Source organism: Zonotrichia leucophrys, chromosome 2 (genome assembly GCF_028769735.1).
Source record: "Zonotrichia leucophrys gambelii isolate GWCS_2022_RI chromosome 2, RI_Zleu_2.0, whole genome shotgun sequence".
NCBI classification, from domain to species: domain Eukaryota; kingdom Metazoa; phylum Chordata; class Aves; order Passeriformes; family Passerellidae; genus Zonotrichia; species Zonotrichia leucophrys.
This window is the reverse complement of record NC_088171.1, coordinates 71,588,166-71,607,884: the sequence shown is the minus strand read 5'-3', so window position 1 is coordinate 71,607,884 and position 19,719 is coordinate 71,588,166. Positions and strand designations below refer to the sequence as shown.

Here is a 19,719-nt window from a genome sequence, read left to right as displayed (position 1 = left end):
ATTTATTCCTTTGTGTGGTTTCCAGTCTGGCTTTGCCTGGAGAAAGCACTTTGAGCTCATTTTATTTCATCTGCAAAGGAAGATGACAGCTCTTTTCTATAGAAAATTTGTGTCTGATAACTATACTATCTCTTAATACAGTCTTTTCAGCCCAAGACTTCCAAATACCCACTGCAGAGACAAGGCAGAACTCTCCCCATTGATCTGTCACAGGTTAAGGCTGTTCTTTGTGATGCTTTCATGTAGATTAAGACACAAGATGTAAGTTGTGGGGGACAAAGGCAGGGAAGGAGCTGTGTTTATGTGGGGAAATATCCAGAATTTATTGAATTTATTTCATTTTTATTTTTCAAAACATGCCTACATATCTTCAGCCTGTACTGTATTTCTGGGCTGCCCAGTCCACTCCCAGTATAGAAACATAGAATGGTTATGTTGGAAAAGACCTCTAAGATCATCAAGTCCAACCATTAACCTACAGGCCAAGTCCACTGCCAAACCATGTCCCTGAGTGCCACATCTAAATTTATTATCAGAAATAGTCCTTCACTTGTGACAATGGTAACTAGATAGTCTACTCTTGACCTCCCAGCTCATTTCCTGTTTGTCAGATCAGAAGCATGTAGCACAACATCACCTCACTCCTCCAAGCAGTGTCCTGCCCCTGCTATCTACAGCATGACTTCACATAAGCTGTATCCAATCTATTTCTATGCCACATTGTCAACAGCTAAAATTGGTCTTGTTCCTCCATTTTCAAGCTGAAAAGGGAGAGGAGCAGATAAGCCCCAGTTTAATTTGTTCTGGCAATTATTGGAAATCTCCCACAGAGAGAGGAGCCCTTGCCTGTCGGTGCGGAATGACATACAGCCTCACGGGCCCAGACAAAAGGAGACCCTGCTTTTCTGCAAGTCTATTCAGGCATGTATAGACATATTGGCTGAGGTACCAGCCCATCCGCATCTTAATGGGGAAAAGAGAGAGACAAGGACCTAAAAAAAAGAAAAAGGAATAAAAACTGTGAAGCGAGGACTGACTCTGTGGCATTGAAGGCTTGAAAACAAACTGTGCACTGGTGAAGAGAGTGGGGGAAAAAACTGGACTGGCTAGTCCAGCAGATGACTACATTGCTGCTGTCTGTGTTTCAGAAGTATCAGAATAATTCTGTTATTACAGACAAAGGTCATGCTGAGATTGATTTAGAAATGTGAATTGAAGATAAGTGTGTTTTGGAGCTGGGGTGGAAGCTCAGCTTTTTTTCTTTTCTCTTTCTCTTCCTCTCTCTCAATTTCTGAAAATCAGGATTCAACATTAATTCAACCCAAATGAATGTGTTATGATAAAACACCTCTGAGAAGCATTTTAAAATATAATTTCCTGCAAAATGAGTGTGTAAGTTTATTAAAAAAAACCAAAGTGCTAGTCAAAAGGTGAAAGAAATATATTCCATGATTATGGAGGAAGAAAGAGGTTATTTAAGAAATAGCTGAAATGGCAGTTCTTTTTAAATTGTCATGTGAATGCTTTTAAAATGTAATGACAATGGCAGCCATTCTTTAAGGCTTTTTCCTTATACTCTGCTCCTGAGCCAAGGGGAAAAGTGTTTGTGGAGAAAATCACTTTAAATTCCAGGTAGATTTTTTTTTTTCCCATGCCTCTGGATTAATTTTCTCAATTTATCCCTTTAACAATGCTCAATAATAGTAATAGTAATAGTAATAGTAATAATAATAATAATAATAATAATAATAATAATAATAATAATAATAATGGCCACCTAATTTGTCTACACTGAAAACAGCTGACAGGATGAAATGTCAAAGTTTGGTCATTGGCATCCCAAAAATGATTTCTTATTGCATTAATAACATATTGCAGAAGAAAAGCTGTAATGTAAATTTAGAAAACAGCAGACCCCCTGCTTGGTTTTAAAGAAACTGTCGAGACCTATCCAGAGCTCACTGCACTGATTGAAAATGCTTTTGCTAGCTTTGCTGAGCTTAGAGCTGATGCATTGTTTACAGGGATTATAACCTTTGCTGTTGTTATAGGCGACAAAAAATTAATAATGTACGAAGGTAGCGAACATCAGCTTTCTTTTTGTTAATGGTAATTTCTGTGCAGGACGATTCGAGAATTTTTATGACTGACCAGTGCTCTAGTTAGATAAGTGGAAAAAACAAAGTTTAAAAGCAAGAACTGTGCCACCAGATACTTAGAAAGTGCATGTGTAATTGCTGGGAAATTAGTTCTTACTGCAATTAGTGGCCATTGTGTTTGAGCATTAATAGCCTGGGGAAAGCATAATAAAGTTGCTCCTAACTGTTGGTAACAACACATTTCTCAGGGATTATTACTTAATTAACAACAATTTGAAAGGGTAGTTCTTCTAAAACGAAGCATTAATTTATATGGTGTATCTAAACAATACCAGATCAAAACATGTCACCTGCTAGGATTTCTCTTGGTCCTTTGGCTTCACTTGTCAGTGCCTGCTTGCCTACATAAAATACTGCATTTACATCTGAGCTACTTCTTCTGTGGGTCCATGTAAAAAGAATTTGTCCCCCCTTGGAAGTTTGTGCATTGTTTTCCTATCATACGGTGTCTTCTGGGTCCGAGCAGATTATGATTTTAATTAGAAATGCTAACATGATCAGGGAAGTACCTCGCACACCCACTCTTTCCATGCCCTCTGCACCAGAACGGGGCAACTGTTTCCCCAACACATGCATTATTCATTCCCAGCCACCTCAACATGAGTTTGCTATTGTTTCCACTGTCCTCTCATGTAGCTCATGTTCTCCCAGCATCCTTTTGAGTGAATGGTGCCTGTATACCTCACCTCCTGGATTACTGGTTCCATTCACACACTGGTGCATCAGTTGAGAAAGAGGCGAGATCATCAGACAAAGAGTGTCTGATTGGTTTGTGATGATGTCTTTTCTTTTTCCTGAAAGTTGCTGCATGCTGTAGTACAAACCAGACTTGTTCTTTGGAGTGGGTTATGTTGAAAAGAGGGCAGAGCTGCTGAGGCAACCTGTTGTACACATTGCCCAGAAGAGCACAAGAGAAATGCAGTATGTAAACTGAGCTGCAGCAGCAAATGAAAGAACAGAGAAATGCAAACATAGTGAAAGGTATGTTGTAATATTACTATTTATTTTTCTCAGTGGCAAAAAGTACAATTTCTCTATTGCTTCCTATTGTATGCAGTGGGTTGCTCAAACCCAGGAAAGATTTTAAAAGCATTGTATTTTTGTGTCGGTAAGAAACAATTAATCTTCTATGTTCTCTAATATGTGGACAAGCTGTCTGAGGCAGTGCTTCAGAATTATTTGGTAGCTGTTTTTTGCATTCACTGGTATCCATATAAGAGGCTCAGAATAATTCCATTATTTACTCCTTATAGTCTGTTCAAGGAGACTGGAAGTTTAGACCTAGGCATTACTGGAAAGTGACAGTGACATGGACAAATTATTCTTAAACTGGTTGCAAAACTCTTCTAATTGAAAAAATGTTTTGTAAAATAGCCTTTAGGCACATACATTTCTATTTGTGCATTCAGAAAATTCCTGTTCAAACAGCTAATCTGCATGTCTTGAGTGTCTTGATGGAAGCTTATATTTGGAAGTAGATTAGACTGGCACTTATGCAGAGCCCAGACTTCTGTGGTGGATTAAGATTGATTACAGTAACACAAATTTTCATTTTTATTTCAGCAGAATTTTAAAATTTCCTAGTTCACATAACATCAAAGGCGTCCTTCTAAATAAAAATCCATGCAGTGCTCTATCTGAGGGCATATCTTATTATGTACAATATAATCAGATTGATATAGTATTGCATCAGAAACAACACAAGCTGTCTTGAAAGGGGCCTTGTGGGAAAACAAAATAGGGGATATATAACAATGTATGTGTTTCTTTGAAGAGAAAGAAGAGTTACAGTGAATGAAGCTCATGCTAATTAATAATGTTGGACAGACACTGTTTTTTTCTTGAAATACTAAATGAATATTAAACCAGAAATCAAAAGTTTTATTGTCCTTGACATATTTTTTCCAAGTAACATTGTTCACATTTTACTAGTTTATACAGTTTTTCTTCATAGCAAAATGACCAGGAACTACTGCTACAGAGTTCACTCTGAAGTTGATGTTGTGTGGGGATTATCATTAAAGAATAAACTCCTGCATTTATTTTTTTTTAAAGGCTGCAAAGACAGGCTGCCTGTGAAAATTCTCTGCAAGCAAAGCAGTGTGGTCCTCATGCATGGGGAAATCCTCACTTTCCTCCTCCTGCCTCTGACACTGCATGAGAGGCAATGATTATCTTGCTGCTCTACTGGAGCCATCCCCTCCAGCTTCCCAGCCAGCTACACTCCTCACACAGTGGAGTGGCGCTCTATCAGGGGGTCTCTGAAAGCAGAGCAGGCAGAGATTCTGCAGTCCATGGGGCAGAGACTTTCCTCTGCCTGATTTTTGCTGTACAAACTCTGCAGAGCTTCCATCCAGGACAGGCACTATGGGCCTTTCATCTCCATTTTAGAATGGTGGAGAGGATGCAAGCCAGGCACCCACCGGGGGCCCACAGCCATTTGTAGGTGCTTCTCAAAGCTGGCATCCCAGGCATGGTCTCTGCCAGCTGGAGCAGGTGGGAAGTGCAGGCAGGCAGAGTGGGTGCAGCGGACAAACCACAGCTCAGCAAGTAATTGATGGTGGTGCTTGAGACTGCCTGTGTGCAGAACCACGGCAACCCTGGTCCTCCAGGTGTCTGTGCCACTCCAGCAGACTGCAATGCCCTCCCTATATCAGTTTTGCAAGATACCACTTCTCTATTTAAATCCTCTAAAAATGCAGATGTTTGCTGAGGCTTCCCAAGTCAATCACATTCACTGGTTTATTACTCTACCTTCAATATTTAACTAGAAATTATCAGCAACTGACTTAATCAAATCTGATCATTTCTTCAGTGCATCACAAACTGTGGATTTAAAGGTGTCTCATAACCCCTGCCTTAGAGCTGGGACGTGAGCTGCATGCATCTTTGGTTTGCTCTTCCTGGTATTATCAAGTGATGCATTTTCATAAGCACACCTCATCTCCTAGGTAAAATGGACACTATGCTTTCCATATGCATCATATTGTATTAAATTATGTTATATCCCTTTATAGTATATTATATAACATTATATTATGCTATTTAATTTTACTTGAGGGAAATATTTAGAAACCCCATCCCCTTATATTATGGAATTGGAGATCATTCTGGCCCTAAAAAGTAGAAAATTTCATTTAGGCTACATTTTGCTTATTATCATGTGATTGGCAAGAAAAATATTTCTTGAAGGAAAGATATTCCAGGGACTGGAGAAGAGGTGATAGATTTTTGACAGGCAATACTATGAATTTATATTGCGCATCCATCCCCAGGAATGTCACAGTAGTATAAATAGTATCTGAATAAAATTTTAGTTTCTTGAGACATATTTTGTGCCTGCTGTTATTCATTGTTGATAATGAGACAATTAATAGGCTAAAGATACAATGTAGGCATTTAACTCTGCCATTTCAATACCAAACCTACAGGTGTACCTACAAAGTATATAGGTAGGTTTTGAAATTCTTTTATTCCTTTTAAATGCACCTGCAGAACTGTAGGTCATATCTTCATGGCTCTGCTCACCTGAATATTCTTACTGAAGTACCCTGGGAGGTGCAAATGAGCCAAGCAAGATTTACCCTGAGCAAAGTCTGTAGAAATCTAGAGACTTGGACAGAAGCTTTTTTGGGGAAAAAAATTGGTTGGGGAGGGGAATTTGGTTCTTATGCATATTGAAAGCCTTCACATTGAAGCATGGCAAGTCCAAGATCAAATGCAGTAATGTAAAGAGCATCACTGTTAGACATAGGCCAAAAGTAAGACACTCAATGCCAGCTTTAGGTGGATTTATATAAACAAAAAAGTGAGTTTAAAAGAGTTAAAAAAGAACACTTGTACTCTTACAGAAAGTGTCAATGAATTTTTAAAAGGCAGAGATACCTAGGGTCTCTTTTCTGTGTTACCTGCCTAATGCAAAGAAGCATTTCTTGCTGTGCCCCGTGATGCTGTACAGCAAGCTAGGATGGAGTCACTGGCATTCAAACTTTGTTTTATTGAAAATACCTTGTACTTAATAGGAGGGGTCACTTAATTATTTTTGCTTAGATACATGGATGTGAACCTATTCTCAGAGGTGGGAATCAATGAGAAAAAATGAGTAGATAGTCCTTATCTTCTCTTATAGGGATTTAAAAGGCAATGGGGAATAATGGTCTTTTACAAAGCTGCAGGGAGTTTGGCCTAGTTAGCACTTTTGTATGCTAACTTAGACTTTATTAAAGTATCAATTAGCACATGCAGAATCAGAGGCTCCTTCTGAATCAATAGAACATCTTTTGATGGTCATTTTATGAAGTAAGGAAGATCTTCAGTGTGGTTAGGGAGATTACAGAGTAGCTTGCAACACAAAAGTTCTTATATTGGGATCGACGGTACAACCTCCTGCTTGACAGGATAGTCTCTTTTAAAAGAAACACCATTTAGGCATACAAAGCTCTGGATATGTTTTACTTGTCATGAAATTACTGCTGTTACAGAAGTGGGGACCCTCCAGAGCAAACAAAGTAGAGCTGGAGTAAATGCTTTATTCCCCATTAGCCCCACAGCATGGCAATCCTGAACGAACACCTTCTGATCATCTTTTCCCTGGAAAGAGACGTTTCTTGTGATGATTAAGAAAAGCATGAGGGCTTTTTTCTTCATCTTTTTTCCTAATTGTCATGAGAAACACTGATCATTCCAGGATTCATTGGTATGTACACATATGCCTAACAATACTATCCATGCCTGATAAGGTTTCTCTCTACCACACAGTACAACCAGCTGGTTTATTTGAATACTCACGCAGTCAACACGATTGGAACATGTGGATTCAGCCTAACAGAGGAGGAGACAACGATGTGGAAAGATCCAAACAAATTATACATTAGTCTAGATATAATGAGTCTTCAGACCTTTTATTTTACATTATAAGATGTAATTTTTATTTGCATTTCAGGGTTGTAGAAATGTAAAACTTTTGTAAATTACTTCTGTCTTTTGTTTTTGATGCAAAATCAAAGATCACCTGAACAACTTCCAAGATTATTCTCAAGCCTTTTCTTAAAAGCTAAACAAAAAAATGAGATTACACTATTTCTATCAGTCACCTGTTCCAATTTACACCTGACTTATTCTTAGAGGTTTAGTGTACTTGTAACCTAAATTCCTCTTGCTTCAAAATAGGCTTATTTCACCTTCACCTGTCCTGGAAACTAAGATGTATATCAGTACTCTTCTTGTTATACCTGTTAGTATGCATTATACATTTTTTTAATCTGGTTTTATGCCCTCAACCAAATCTTGTTTTTCCCGACTCAGAAAATTCAAATTTTACCCTTTTCACCAGTCCTGTTTTTCAGACCTCTGCTAAAGTTTCTTGCTGTTTTCCTGGCAGTAGTTTGGGAGTCTGTCCATGTCTCATTTTCAGCTGTGAGGTGCTGCCTTTTTTATGTTGAGGTTGCCAGTAAAAATGCTCCACAGACACAACACAAGAAGCTTGCCCAGCATCCTGTGGACACAGCACAGAGTGGCATTTTCCTCCTTTGGAACGACCCTTGCAATAGTGTTGGCTCCTATTCATTTTGTGGTCATCTCCTTTCCTACGATGCTGACTCATAGGCTGTTACTCATCTCTCTCTATACCTGGGCATTTGATTTTGCTCTTCCAAGGCTTGTGTTTTTCACTTGTCCTTATTGAATTTTCTGGTATTGATTTCCAAACATTTCTCCAGTTTGCCAAGATCATTTTGAATTCTACCCCCATATTCCCCAGTGCTTTCAAAATCTCCCAGCCTGATGTCCTTCTCACACTTTGTAACTTTTAGCACAACCATTCAGTGTTCTGGTCATGAAGCAAAACCCTGCAGGACCACTCGATGCTGACTCCCAGTTTAACACTGAGCTGCTGACAGTGGTTCTTCCGGTTCTTCCTGGGTCTTACTGCCCTATGCTGCCTTTGACAATGAGTTGTGGAGTTGTGTGAGACGTTTCACAAAGGTCAAGTTGTAGTGCGTTTCTCTCATTTCACATAGGCTAGCCCAGTAATCTTAACCAGAGAGGAAAATCAGTCTGGTTTTGTGGTCAACTTGTTCTTCCCACATTAATACATGTTTGCAAATCCCTACCACCTTATTATCCTCTAGATGCTGAAAATTTGGTTGTTGGTTCCAGTAACTATCCACATACTAAAGTTATAATGAAGAGTCTGCAATTCACTAATTCACTGGTTCCTCTTCCCCACTGTTCCCTTCTCCTTAAATATAGTATAATAGTTTTTCTCTGCCAGTCCTCTAGGAACTCACTTATCTTCTGTAATCACATGAAGGTATTCACTAATTTTGTCTATTGCTTTAGCTGGTTTCTGAAGTACCTGAGGGAAAATTCACTGTGGACTGATTAATTTTGCAAGAGATTTCAAAAATGTAGGTTATATGACTTGAGAGAAGACAGAATATAATATATAATATCCCATCAATTTTCACTGGGCACTGTACCTGGCTTTTGGCTATGATGAAGTTGATGAAATAAAAATGGATCAATCTATGTCTTCATGCTTCCCTCAAATTTAAAAGAGAAGCTGAAAAGCTTCAGAAAAAGGCTGGAGGAAAAAAAGGAGAAACTGAAGGTAGCATTTATATGGCTACATTTTTTTAAAGAGAAAAAAACGATTCTTCAGTCAAAAGGAAGAAATCAAAACTCACGCTTCAGTGCATAAACTGATTACAAGGGTCAGCAAGGAATTGTTCTCACCATTTCCATCATCTCACAACAGTACAGTCTTATTTTTTATGGTTAACTAAAGATTATGTATCAAGCAGTATCACATTATTGACTTCAGCATTGAGCACTAGTGCTTATTCCCATTGTTCTTTATTTTCCACTTCTTCTTCCCCTCTCTGAAACTTCAAATACAAAATAGCTAATTAATCAGACTTCTGCAACAAGGAGGAAGAAACAAATTACATCAAGTCTGGAGTTTTCAGCTTTAACTTGAAGCAAAATTTCCGTGTGTAACCATCTTTCAGGCAAGTTATTTAAATATGCATGCACATCTTTCGCATCTCATACATTTTCCCAGCAATCTGTAGTTTAATATCCAAGAAAAATACCACTTTTCCTTTTTTACATGTTCTCTCATTAGGATTTCACTTGTGTCAGACTAGAAGACCACTCCATTCCCACTTGGGATGTACCATTTTTCCAGCTTCCTGGTGTAATCCTCTTTGCTGCTATTAGTCACAGCTATTCTGATGTCAAGTTTCTTTTGTCAGAATTTCTTTCATTTCTGAACTATCTCTTTCAAAGCATGTGAAGAGGGTGTTTAACTATTTGGAAATACCAGCTACTGGCAATTTCCAAAGGCAAAAATCCTAACACTAGAGCAGAAATCTAGTTTGACAAGCCCATTCTGGTATCTCAAAAGATTGTAGTGCAGAACTTGCTGATAATAAGGCAGATCCATAAGTAAGAAGGAATACATCTAGAAGATATGTAAGAAGAATCTTGTTGCTGAAGTACACATACAGATCTAAGAAAGGATCTTCAAATTATTTGAGAGGTTACATGAAGTGGCTACCAACAGTGGGAGAAATGGGCCTTGATGTCCCTGCAGTTGCTGCTTGTAGGGTTTCTCTGTGTCCATGTGCTGTGTTCAGGGTCATTAGTTCTTTGTACACCACCGATGTCTCCCTGCCTAAAGAGGAGGTGTGCCTAAATATTGAAGAGGAACCAAATGACCTTTTAGTGACCATCAGTAGCAGTGAATGAAAGCCATACCTTACTTTCAGGTCCATACTCAAAAGGTTGCATTGATGTGCTCTACTGATCCCTGAAAATGCTTTAAAGCAGCGGGGAGGCCTCTAGAATTTATATGTGAATAAATTTTTTCTCTAAGACTTTTAACAAACAAGTGAAAAGGAATAGAACTACAAAGCCTGGTTTATTATGGAAATGTCTTTCCCTCATATCTCTTCCTTCATACACAATAATTACAGCTCCTTGCAGCTGCCTTGTCATAACAGCTAGCATACCTCAGTTACTATGGCAGAGCTGCATGCAAGATGATCCCTTAGTCAAAGAGATTGTATAACTGCCCGCACTTTCCTCATGGGGACATTAACCTGGTTCTCACTTCTCAAATAAACCTGCTAATCCCCAGGGAGCAGATAGAAATGCTGGGCAAACAGTTGGACTCAATCTTAAAGGTCTTTTCCAACACTAATGATTCTATGATTTTGTGAAATACAGTAATCCTTGGGATCTGTCCTTTCACAATGCTAAGAGAATATCAGTGCAATAATATTACTGCATCAGCTCATTTCTTTGGGAAATCAGACTCAAAACAGCTGCAGAAGATTCTCCCCTCTGAAGGACAGCAACCAGATGGCTCACAGCAGATAATGCAAGGATGGGAATTTTGGCCAAGAATACCTCAGCTCTTACAAAAGCTGCTATTACATCACCATTACAAATTGAATACTAAAACAGATGGAGCACAGGGTTTTGGATTCTTCTCTGAACGATTCACCTGTAACAAAATGACAAGCAAAGAGTTTGCCAGCAAGACAGAAGATCTTTTATATTCTAGTAAATGCTTGTTCTGCTTAGCCATTCAGCAATCCAGACAGAGGAAGAGCTTCATCTAGGATACTCATCCTATGAAATGGGAGGCACTGGGAAAGGTGGAAACATGTCCCAACAGTGGATTATGAAGAAGACGGAAAATAGATAATACAGCCTTCTTTGTGAGGGGTAGGTGTTGTTAGAGCATGTCACATTTACAGAAGACAATTAGATAACGTGTTACACACACTGTTCATGAAAACTGCAACAGTTGAGTTTGAAGACCAAAACCTAGAGGCTGGCACACAAAGAATGTGACATTGTTTTTCAGGCTTTATGAACCTTTTGCTTGCTGTCTTAGAACTGGGACAAATGAGGTCAGCACACATTTATTGCTTCTTACTTTATTCTTGCAGCTTGAAAGTGTCCTGTGAAGGCTAAGCACTCATATTCTATTACTTCTAGAAACACTTTGAAGCTAGGTGATAAAACAAGGTAGATTCTAGTATTTCAGACAGAGAAGAAGGCTGTAAGACTTCTGTTTCTTTTGCTGGTTTGGTTTCATATACTGTAGCTTGGAGATGACTTCAAAATGTTCATCCTGTTGGTTAGTAGTGTATGTCCTCAGGCTCAGACAAGGCAATCAATGAGATCGGGGAGGTGCAGGTGCCAGTGTTGTACTGCTGAGCAATGTCATAGTCAAGAAATGGGAATTAGAGGAAAGATTTTCACCTTTAGAGCACTTACAGCTATTTTATAACTTAATTTAAAGAATATCCTTTCCTATGAAAGGACACCATAAAAAAAAAAACAAACAACAACAACAAAAACCACAAACAGACAAACCAAAAACAACAGAAAATTCCACTATCCACTAAATGCCAGTGGGTGCATACAGTAATTATGAGAGATGTCAAAATATTAATTTCTGGTTAGAAAAAGAAATTACCTGTTCACTTCTTTGTCTTCAACACCTGCTTTTGGAAACGGATTGGAGTCCATTTCTAATATGACAAAATGCTGCTTGAAATGCCAAATTAACAAGGAACACAGTCACAATGAAAGTAGGAAGTTGTCTTGACCAGCAACAGCACATAGGCCCTTGTCAATCATTGGTTTTGATCTTTATGCATGGGAGGATATATTACCTCTACTCGGTGCAGGCAGACAGCTGCTTCTGATATCTGTCACCAGATAGGAGATAACACCTTCTCTGTCTTTGGCATTTGGGGTTATCAGAGAGCCTTACCAACTGTCCAGTAGGTGTGGGATAAGAAAGAGATCATTTTTCAATGCTACGTGGAAATATGCCATATTGTGGGGACTATCAGACACAAAATGCAATGTTTTGTAGCTAAAGAACATTATCTGCTACCGTAGCCACCATGCAGCACAGGCAGCCACACCTCAGGTTCAAAATACATTCCAGGTATGCAACAAGAACAGATTTTATCCCATACCAGGGGAATGGCAGATGCCTGAATTGCTCAGGGATCTTGAGACAAGTCTGAGCAAAGACTCCTGGTACAGCTGCAAAGAAAGGTCACACTTTGAAGAGAGGAAGGGCTTTACTGTTTGGTTTTTGGGTTTTTTTGTTTGGTTTTACTTTTTCAATTACCATATGTGCTACTTTATGTTAACATCAATTCACAATTTAGAGTTATTTGTACAGGCTTTTTGACAGCATGGCAAAAGTAGTCAGGATGTTAGAATTAAAAGGAGTTTTTGCTTAATAATGAAAACATAATTAGTATGATTTTCATAGGTTTTGTATATCTTTGCACATCCTTGCTGAAAGAGGGGTTGTTTTATCTGAAATTTATTTGAATTTTGAAGTGTATTTGCAATGCTACACTTAGTTCCTGTTGAAGTTGACTTCAGCAGAGTTAGTTAGACATGCATGGAGCTTTAGAAACAGTCCTGTACTTCTGTACTGCTCTTTACAGTAGTATTTACAGTGCCTCACACTGAGTAAAAGCTAGGGATCAGATCTTCCCCTGATGCAATTTATCAGCATAATTCTATTTGGAAATGTTTACTTTGTGACTCTGTGTGTCTTTTATTCTTTTTGATCTTTTTATGCATCTATAACCATAGGGCTGGGATTTATACGATGGGACTCCCTCTGTCATTCTGTGGGATTTTTCACTCTGCAGACACTCCAAAGCTTTGAAGGACTTCAGATCTTGAACAAAATGAGTTCACTGATGTGTCCCAGGAGAGATTGTTGACTAGTCTGTAGATATAATTTTATGACAATGGATTGTATTTGGAGTTAATGTTTATGCACCATATGGTACATTGTCAAGTTTCATTGTATTTATGAAGATCTTAATAAAGTGAAGTAAAAATAAAAATACATGTTTAGGCCCAGTCTGTTTTCAAGAAAAGTAATAGTGCCTCTAGATTTTTCCTTTTAACTTAAACTTGCCCAGAAAGTACAACAACAGGTAATAGTAACAGTAGGACTGTCCTGGGCCAGAGATAAAACATAGGTAGTTCTGGAAGTAGTACAGAAATATTTAGGACTATGCCTGTTTAGAGATAACTATCTTAGGTACTGCAAGCATTAGGACTTCTAAAATCATAGTTACAGGATCACAGGAGGGGTCAGGCCAGATGGGACCACAGTGGTAATTTGGTCCAATCTCCCTGCTCCAGCAGGGTCATCCTAGAGTACATGGCACAAAATTGCAACCAGACAGCTCTTGCATATCTCCTGTGAGGGAGACTCCACAACTTCTCTGGGGAATCTGTTCCGGTGCTCAGTCATCTCCACAGTAAAGTTCCTCCTTGTGTTCAGGTGGAACTGCCTGGGCATCAGTTTCTGCCCATTGCCTCCTGTCCTGCTGCGGGGCACTGCTGAGCAGAACCTGGATCCATTCTCTTGACTCTCTCCCTTCAGATACTTATAGACATTGATGAGGTCCCTCTCAGTCATTCTTGAGACTGAGCAGGCCCAGCTCCCTCAGCCTCTCCTCGTAGGAGAGATGCTCCAGTCCCTTGATGATCTTGATTGCCCTCTGCTGGACCTGCTCCAGGAACTCCATGTCTCTCTCCTACTCAGAAGCACTCCAAGATATAACCTCATTAGGGCTGAAAAGAGACAAGCAGGGCATTAATTTCTTAAGAAATTTTAGTTCCTGGATCAGCAGAGCCTCTGCCCCTGGTGGATGATTTTAACACCTGTTATGGTGGTGTGTCTGGTGCAGAATACAGCCTACAGCTGCTTACTGACTGGTGCTGCTGTGGGCTTATTGCAAAAGTGTCTTATGCCAAAGACAAATGAGGGTACAGGAGCCCTAAGAGCTAATCTGTGAAAACATAAAAGAATAATCCATTTCATGGTGGGTAAAAACCTGCACAGTACTCCCACCTCCACCTTGGTTTAAAATATCAAAATTCAAGAAACAAAGTAAATAGCTCATTTGGAGAATTCTTTTTAGTCAAATTTAATTTCTTCCTACTGTGGTCATTACCAGCCTGTTTAGTTTCTTTTGCAAAATACTGGGGGGAAAATCTTTAAATCTGTCATTCAACACAGAAATCATTTTCTTTAGCATATTCCTAGTGCAGTGTATGTACTACTAAGCATGACATATTTGAAGTGTTTACTTAAGGATAACATGAATTTGTGTACTCATGTACAGAGAAAAATGGAAGGGGGAGTTTAATACTGGTTGCCTCTCTTCCCCACTTTCTCAGTGTAATGCTACAAATGAATTGCTCCCACTCAAGCCATGTGCCTGCATGGGTTCCACTAAGGTCTGTAGCATTCTACAAGAGTCCTGAATCTCCACAGCAAAATCCGTTACAAGGATCAGGCATAAAAGATATAAGCATGTAATTAATTTCATGAATGCAAATAGTGCACTGACTTTCTGGGAGACCACTTGCTCATTGTCATGAGTACAGTAAGGATGTCAGTGAAGCTTTTCAAGTCTGAGCTTTTTGACTATAAAATCCTTGACATTTATGTAAATATGTATTGAGCACAATACATTTCAATCCCAGTGGAACTCTCTGGGTGCCCATATGGTCATCCAAACTATAAATGGTTTTATCCTTTTGTTGGAAGTGTTGTTCTCTTCAGAATTAACAAGATAAATGGGTCACTTGCAAGAAATGCCAGAAGTTGGTTCTGGCAGTTATTTCATTTTCCTTTTCATCTTTGTCCAGAATTAGCTATTCAATTAAGAATAACTTAATTACAGAACAAATATGTGCTGGGGTGGGGGGGGATGTCTGTAGAATTGGAGCATGAAGAGTAGTTCACACTTGGAATATGCCTACTTTAATTTGCAATACGGGCTAAAAGAGAAATTAATATTTTCATTGGTGAACTCTTTTTTTTGTAGAATAATTAGGTAGTTCCTTTGTACATGTATGGACCACAAGTAGCACAAAGATCAATCAGATCTTCATGGGTCTTTATGAAGCCAAAAGTTGTATTGGTAACTGCTGACTGACAAAAAAAAAAAAAAAGATTTTCAGCAATACTTGCAAGGCAAGAACAGAGAAAGTAACCTAAACAACCGAGCTGATAATCAAATATTCATCACAAAAGCCAGGGCAAGAAAGACATTTACTTTGGGTCAGGGATATAAACTGTACAGATACACCTACATGTTTTACCATAGAATAGACAACTGTGAGAAACAAAATGAAACATTTAAGTTATTCTTGAAAAACAAAGCACCCTCTGCAGAAATCTCACAGATTTTGGTCTTGTAGTTTTCCCAGGCTCAATAAGTTTTGTGTCTGAGCAAGGAAAACAAAGATTTCCCTCTCTTTACTGCCTTCAAAGTCTTTTCACATCCCCATGCTGAGTCGTGAAATATGTTTCTGTAATATATATTTCATATGGCAAGCACAGGCTCATCAATTTCATCTTTGCAGATTTCCTTAAGAATGCATTTTGAAGGGCTACAAGAAACAATTTGCATTAAGGGAACGTTAACAGTTCAGTTCTGCCTCACTCAGTATTGCCAAGTAACCCTTCCTGTATGGGGCCCCCTGATTCCCTGCAAGGAACAGAATCTGCTTCCAAGCCTGAGCCATCCATTTGTGGCAAAAACCGCTGTGGACCATCGAAGTCTAAAGACCCCAGCAAGCCAATACACCCCAAGCACCTGGCTCTTATCCTAACCAAGGGTTGTGTCTACAGCTGTACCCTGTACTCGTCCATTACACTCATCTGCATGAGTCCTCTGAGACACTCAGTCACCCATGGCCTTAACTCTGTCTCAGCCACCACTTGTGCTACCACACAGTCCAAACCCTAAATTTCTGTGAGTGCCATTTTACGCCACTCAGAAATGCCTTGCCCGCCTGCCTTGGCCTGCAGGCCTTGCAGATGCAGAAGCCAAAGCACACACCTAAAGTTGGTGACACTGTGGGAAAAAGGACCCAGAGAGATCAGCAGCACCTCGTCCCAGGAGTTAGCAGAGGCCTTTTTCATCTCTTTAACATCAGCTGAGGACCTTAGACAGAAAAAAATGTCATTCTCCTTCAGTCTCGGAGAGGAACCACAGTGGACTAAACATTGTTATTAATGATATCAATTTGCCCTTAGGCGAGGACCAAAATGCAATGGGTTTGAGCCTGCTTGCTCACAGTTTTGGAAAGGCATGAGAAAGCAGAAACTCTGCTATTAACAAAGGAAAAAAAAAAAAAAAACCTCTGTTCCACTTCAATACTACTGCTTTCTTCCATTTCTACAAAAATATATGACCATGTCACCATGGGCTGGCAGTAAATGGGGAAATTACTGGTACTCAAGGAAGGAACATCCTTTTACAAGACTTTACATTACTTAATGGCAAGTTTCCTGACAGTTGCCATACTGCAGAATGAGATTGCATTGGGAATAAGAAATGTTCTTAGGGCTATTGCTGCCAGGGACCACTGAGTTGCACACTGTTTTAAAGAAAGGTTCCTCATGGAACTGCACATTCTGGTGGCAAATGCTGTTCTCACAAAGAGCCTGAAGCATTTGTATCACTCCTCTTGACCTCTTTTTCACTGCTTTTACTTACCTTGCTTCTTCCTGATTTAATGCACATGTGGATGAAAAGCATCCTGATGATCAGATTTCTTTTGCTATTGCCTCCTTACAGGTATACTGGTAACTCTGCAAGTTCATTTAACAATGTTTTGATACCTTTGCTTAAGCAGTGTTGATCCTTGATGGCTGAACTTAATTGCAGGAAACACCTGACACCATTAGTTTTGAATTTGTAGTTTGAGAATTCACCTTCAAACAATTCTGATTGCCACAGGAATTGCTCCATAGTGTTGTACCACCTCTTTGCCACATTAACAAAAATGCAACTGATCTGTGCAGTAGGGGGAGTTTCTTAAAGCAAAAACTCCAGGTAGGACCTTAGCTGCTGGATCATAGCCTACCCACAGTTTCTCCTCCCGTCGCAGGGTGTATTCCCTCAAACTATACTGGAGGTGGTGGGAAGCTCTTCCCCACATTTACTCACCAGCAAAACATGGATTGCAAATAATGTCCCCCTGACTTTGCTAAGAATAACTTCTTGTTTAGAACACACCAAGAACATGGTGGGCTTACTTATGAGTGGAGGGCTTCAGCCTTCTTTCTCCCAGTGCAGAGGTGTGTTGGAGGTTTGGAGCAAAGGCATCACAGGACAGAGGCAAGCCTTGCACACATAGCTCTTGGACATAGCTTTCCTGTGGCTGTAGACATCCAGCAAGGACTGTGAGCCACGTCCCTGCCTCTCACAAAGAGCTGACAACTTCTTCATGAAGTGACAGACACACAGAGATTACTGTGGTCCTTCTGGGCTTGTACTGCTTGGGGTAAATCCCCAGTCTTTAGCTTTGCAGACAACAAACCCTAGCATATTATGTAGCCAGTATCTAAACAACAAGCAGTTCTGGACATTGTTCTGCTTAGAAGGATTTTACCATGTTCTGCGCTTATAGTTTTGACTTTCTTTGTCATATCTATTCAGGCTTAGGTTGTAAACTTTCTAAAGGTAAAGGATCCATTACTTTGCTACACTTTACAGCTGTATAGGCTAGCAGCACTGTGTGGTCATACTTCTGGGCTTTATACTTGGAAACATTACTTTGTGTAGAAATTAGTCTTAGATGGTCATTTTATCTCTGCCCCCCCTGTGGACATCACTTCCAGACTTACACTGCCCTTTTCAGATTTCAGCCAACTTTCGGATTATTTTTTGAATTTCTGTTTCAGTAGATTTCTAAGTGTACCCAGTTCTCCAGTTGTAACAGCCTTTATGCCGGGGAATTCACAACCATACTCTTCCTCTCTGTTGAAAACACTGCATTGTCTCAGTCTTTAATGTCACACAACTGTCTAAAATGCTTTTTTATTCTTTTGAAATCTTTCAAGGATTTCAGTTGGAAATATTTGACAGACATCTCGTACATTTATCTCCACAGGATGAAACAATTAACTAAGCCTAAACACCTAAGTGTAGAACAGCAGTAAAAGGAAGTGCAAACTAATGGCTTAAGACTCAGAGCTCCACGTACCTTTCCTAATTAGCCTGTTTGTCATGAAAAATGTCTATTTTTTGTCATGAAAAAAAACCCTATTCTGTTAGTCATGAATGTTCCTTAAAGGAGCAGTAAAAATACTGGACCTACAGAGGATAAATGGAGTGCTTTGACAGAGTTACTTGTGTGCAGCACTAGATCATTAAGTTCAGCAAAATAATTTGCTAAAGGTTTGCTATAATCCATAGCCTGGTGTGAGGTCACCAACTAAACTGACTTTATGACAAGAAAAGACCCTAGACTGATGAGAAAGCGTCCTCTGATAGAGGTCATTATTCCTTTGTCTAAACAGGTCTTTAAGGACTGTGAAAGAAAAAAACATGTTAGCATGACTTGCTTGGTCATAGAGTATGTGGCCATCAGCACTGTGATACATTTTGTGGGTTATAAAATGATTAACTGACCATTCAAATTCTAGAAATGTTGCATTTGTAGCAGCAATCTGTTCCTCAGAGAGGAGGCAACAGAGTGTGAAACCTGAATTCAAGCAACAGAGAGGCTGAGAGAATAATTAAAACCAGAAATAACTTGGAGCTTCCAGAAATTATACTCAAGGTTTGCAATATAGCAATAATATCTGTATTTATGTAGACATGTGTGCATGGACGTGTGTGTAATGACAATGGCACAGTTTCCAAACAGAAAGATGATTGCCAAATATTGTTCTCCAGCTATCAAAATTTTCCAGAGTGAACTGTATTTAAATATTCTCTAAGGACTTCTGGTCATAAATATTTCTAAAATGTATGCACTTAACTCATGCCAATCAATATCATAAAGCAACCCTACAGCTAAATTAGCAAAGTCAAGAACTCATACTTATTGACTATACCCTGATATGACTTGTACCTAAGGCTCCAAGTGTTCAGCTTATATGGTAATAGTATTTCTGTTTTCAAAAGTTGTGCATCCTGATCTTACATTTTTATATAGAGGATTAAATACCTTATAGCACATTTGCCTATTGAGAAAACTCATTTGCCTTGAGGAAAAAGGCATCTTCTTATGAATTTCCTTTTACTTTACAGGACACTGCATTTCTGAGAACCAGGAACTCTCCTGGACATTTCAAAGGACTACATAGAGGACCTACTTTATTCTCAAGGGACCCAAGTTACTGTGTTTGGACTTTTAAGTCAGTCCTAGTATACGGATGTGGACTTCAGGTAGAATGAGCAATGCAAAGAACTTGTTTGGACTTGGTGTCTCCTTGTATTTTTGGGGACTGATGGACCTTACTACAACTGTGCTGTCAGGAAGTGCCAGGCCCCTCACTGAAGGGCAAGAAGACAACCTGTCAGACAAGCTGCATCAGCGTATGAAGAGGAGCTGGGTGTGGAACCAGTTTTTTGTTCTGGAGGAGTACACAGGAACTGACCCTCTCTACGTTGGGAAGGTAAGATCCACAGTGGGAGGATGTCTGTAAGAGTGTATCCATCTGAGTATTTGCAGATTGTGG

General features: G+C 39.4%; 1 protein-coding gene across 2 annotated transcripts in view; it reads left to right on the top strand.

Annotated features, from left to right (window-relative positions):
- The window catches only part of CDH20 (cadherin 20), a 118,174-nt gene that overhangs the window by 61,255 nt on the left and 37,200 nt on the right, over positions 1–19,719 (top strand). Inside the window, exons 2-3 of one of the 2 annotated variants that reach the window (XM_064705440.1) lie at positions 2,961–3,140; positions 19,289–19,656. In XM_064705440.1, the coding sequence (XP_064561510.1) occupies positions 19,414–19,656 (243 nt within the window). In that variant the 5' untranslated portion in view covers positions 2,961–3,140; positions 19,289–19,413. The remainder of the gene's footprint in view (positions 1–2,960; positions 3,141–19,288; positions 19,657–19,719) is intronic. The other variant, XM_064705439.1, reaches the window with a different exon arrangement.